Here is a 3,250-nt window from a genome sequence, read left to right as displayed (position 1 = left end):
CCTCTGGAAAGCCCGAAATAGGGTAATATTCAGAACAGACAAAAAGGACACAAGGGAAATCTGGAACCAAATTATGAGGAATATAAGGGAAACAATAATTCTAGGAACCTAGACAGAGGAAGACTGGAAGACGGAAGGTATGGAAACCAATATTATGAACCGACTGGAAATTAAAGTAAAAAACACAAGCAGCACAAGGAAGATACAAGATGCAGAAAAGGTAAGAGCAGAAGAAAGTTACAGTAACCCCCCCCCCCCCCCCCCAAGGATTCATAAAACTAAAATTTGACGGGGCAGCCAAAGGCAACCCAGGGGAGGTGGGTATAGGAGGGATATTCAGAGACAAAGAAGGAAAGATCCTAAGGGCATATGCAATGGACTGTGGCATTTCCACAAACAATGAAGCAGAATATCACGCACTAAACAGGGGACTGGAGATAGCGATACGAGAAGGGTACCAAAGATTGCAGATAGAAGGGGATTCTAAGCTGGTCATAGACACCATAAAACAATTACAGCAAGGAATAACCGCGAAAATACTAAGCAAAAGTTGGCAGATGGCGTGGGTAATCACAAAAGTTGAAAAGCAACTTCAACGACTGGCATATAATATCTCGTCCCATGTGAAAAGGAAAGGAAATGCCCCGGCAGATCTCTTGGCGAACTGGGGATGCCGAAACAGAGAGCACCAGTTAGACATGGGAGAAGCAGAGCTCAACCAGAATGAGGAAATGAATCAGATGAAATAGGCAATCGAGGCAGATCAGAGACAGCAAGAGAATTCGGATGACGTAGATAGGAGGGCAGAAAGATGAAGGCAGGCGCAGGTAGATCAGCACAGATCATCCATGGAACAGCACAGGACAGAAGAAAGGACCGAGAGGACATGGATGATGGAAGAGGAAAGAGAAAGGACTGACCTGAGAAGCGTGGGGGCAGAAATGGAAAGAGGTGGGCACAGGGAGAACAGGACAACAGGACCGAGAAGGGACGGCAGAGGAGAGCCAGATGGTAATGTGAAGTCAGCAAATGGACGGCAAGAGCAGTTGGGAGAAGATAAACATTAATGAAGCATGGAGGACAAGACATTTGGGTAGAATCCCAAGGAAAATGGGTCGGAAAGCGCGCCATGGATCGATGGAAATGGAGATAGCTGGAGGCAAGGTTAAGATAGAGGAATGTTAAAAGAACAAAGTATGAGGGACACTATGCATATTGCATGTGGATGCGGAAGAAGGAAGGTGGCAAGCGAGAACGTGTCGATGGCTGAAGACAGCTGCAGAAGATAGAACAGCGGATCCAAGCCAACGGGTATGTTAAAACTCCTCCCCCTCACTTGGAAAAAAGCTCTTGCATGAAGTATAACATAGGCATGCAGTTAGATAGGGATAATCTGCATCACCCCAGATTCAGTTACAAAGTTAAGGTAGTCTGGGACAGGGGAGAACCCCGAGATTCCATGGCTGGGAAAGGTTATTATATCAGTAAGGAGATGGGCTCACAGGAAAATAAGGACCCATCATCCCTTGACCCATGAAACCGATGGAAAATTCCTCGAACTCCAAACCCTGAGACTATGCCATTCGTAAGGCAAACCTAGAACACCCGAGAGAGTAAGCAGGTGCCTCCCATTGGAGCCAGCGAATTGGGGAAAAATAGGGAGGGGGACCCTGAGCCAGAGGAACTCAAACTGGGAAGGGGGATAAAAAAACCTAGGAGAGCTGGGAGGGGCATGGAACGCAAGGCGATCCGCGCGGCCCAGAAAAAATACGCTAACTATCCTAGAGTAAACCTCATAAAAGAAAACTCAGAACTGGAAAGTTCTAGAGAGGATTTGGATCTGCATTCAAGTGATAGCCATAACTCGAAAGGACCTAAGAAGAGAGGTGGTAGCGGTATCCCCTCTAATCATACTAGCCCAGTGGTTAAAACTGACCATTGTGTTCATACTGTGATAGGTCTAACAAATAGTGAGGGGACAACTGCAACCCAACAAGTCTACTTGAAGGATCAGAGCATCAGTAAGCTGCCTAGCAAAAACATGGCGCCTAGGCGAAGCAAAAGAAATTTCAAGAAGGAAGCTCGAACAAGCAGCACGGGCCAAAAAAAAGGAAGGAAATCAACAGGTGAACAATTCAAGAAACTAGTGGACACCTACATGAAAGTAAATTCACAGGAAATACGGGACCAGATCTGGAGCTGGGAACGTGACTTGAGACAAAATCTTTGAGGTAGAGACCTTCCCTTGCATGAGTGGGAAGAAATGGTACAAGACCCAGGCACAACAAATGGTAGGCAATCTCTCTATACCAGGGCTTTGCAACAATACTAGATCATGAAACACATAGTCGCTCGTGCTATGACCCTCCATCAGGAGCACATGGAAGGATAAGTGGTGAATTGGCAAGAGCACCACAAAGAACCAGAATATGGCACAGGGGAAATAATGAAGGAATTGGCAACCATCCAGATACAAACATACATGAACAATCTGGCATTGGGCCATATTGAGAAAACTTTGTCCGAGCTAAAATGGAAACTGTTTCAGCAGGGACGAGAGCTCTCAGGCACAGGGGTAAAGCTGCAGAACAACGGAAAGAAGATGATGACTCCGGAAGAGAAAGAAACCTTTTAGATAGCCTCCTCAGATGAGGAGTAGTTGCTTTATCTTTAGTTTTTCTGTCTATAGTTTTTTGAATGTTTATGTCTGCAAGACCAGAGAGAGGAACTTGGGAGATATTGATGATGATAATGAACTTATTTAAATTTTGGAGTGGATACAATGCTGATCGATGGCCACCTGGTTTCCCTCGGGCAGGTGGCTGGTTAATCGATATGTTGTGAATGTAAATTTTGAAAAAGTAAATATAGAAAGTACTACCTTGATTACAAAATATATATATATATATAAAGGATTCTTAATAAACACCTACTCATATTAATAAATAATATTAATATCAAATTGTATATATATAATAACAATATATATATAAATCACTATGTATAAAAATTTTATATTATGGTTAATAATATTCGATTCATTTTTTACTATATATATATATATATAACTAAAGATTAAAACTAATAATAACGCTTAAATATGTATTATATATATAAAAATAATATAAAAGATTCTTAATAAACACCGACTCATATTAGTAAATAATATTAATGTTAAATTGTATATAAACAATATATATAAATCACTATGTATAAAAATTAAACATTCATATTAATATTAGAATTACTA

General features: G+C 41.7%; 1 protein-coding gene across 1 annotated transcript; it reads left to right on the top strand.

Moving 5' to 3' along the window:
* Positions 1-374: 374 nt before the first annotated feature.
* On the top strand, positions 375-749 carry LOC149223020 (uncharacterized). The gene has a single exon (XM_089387750.1). The coding sequence runs from the start codon at positions 375-377 to the stop codon at positions 747-749; it is 375 nt and encodes a 124-aa protein (XP_089243876.1).
* The last annotated feature ends 2,501 nt before the right edge of the window (positions 750-3,250 follow it).

Source organism: Pinus tabuliformis, chromosome Q (assembly GCF_031772625.1).
Source record: "Pinus tabuliformis cultivar Carrire ecotype Pingquan chromosome Q, CPIR1, whole genome shotgun sequence".
Lineage (NCBI taxonomy): Eukaryota > Viridiplantae > Streptophyta > Pinopsida > Pinales > Pinaceae > Pinus > Pinus tabuliformis.
This window is presented reverse-complemented; position numbering and strand designations above follow the sequence as displayed.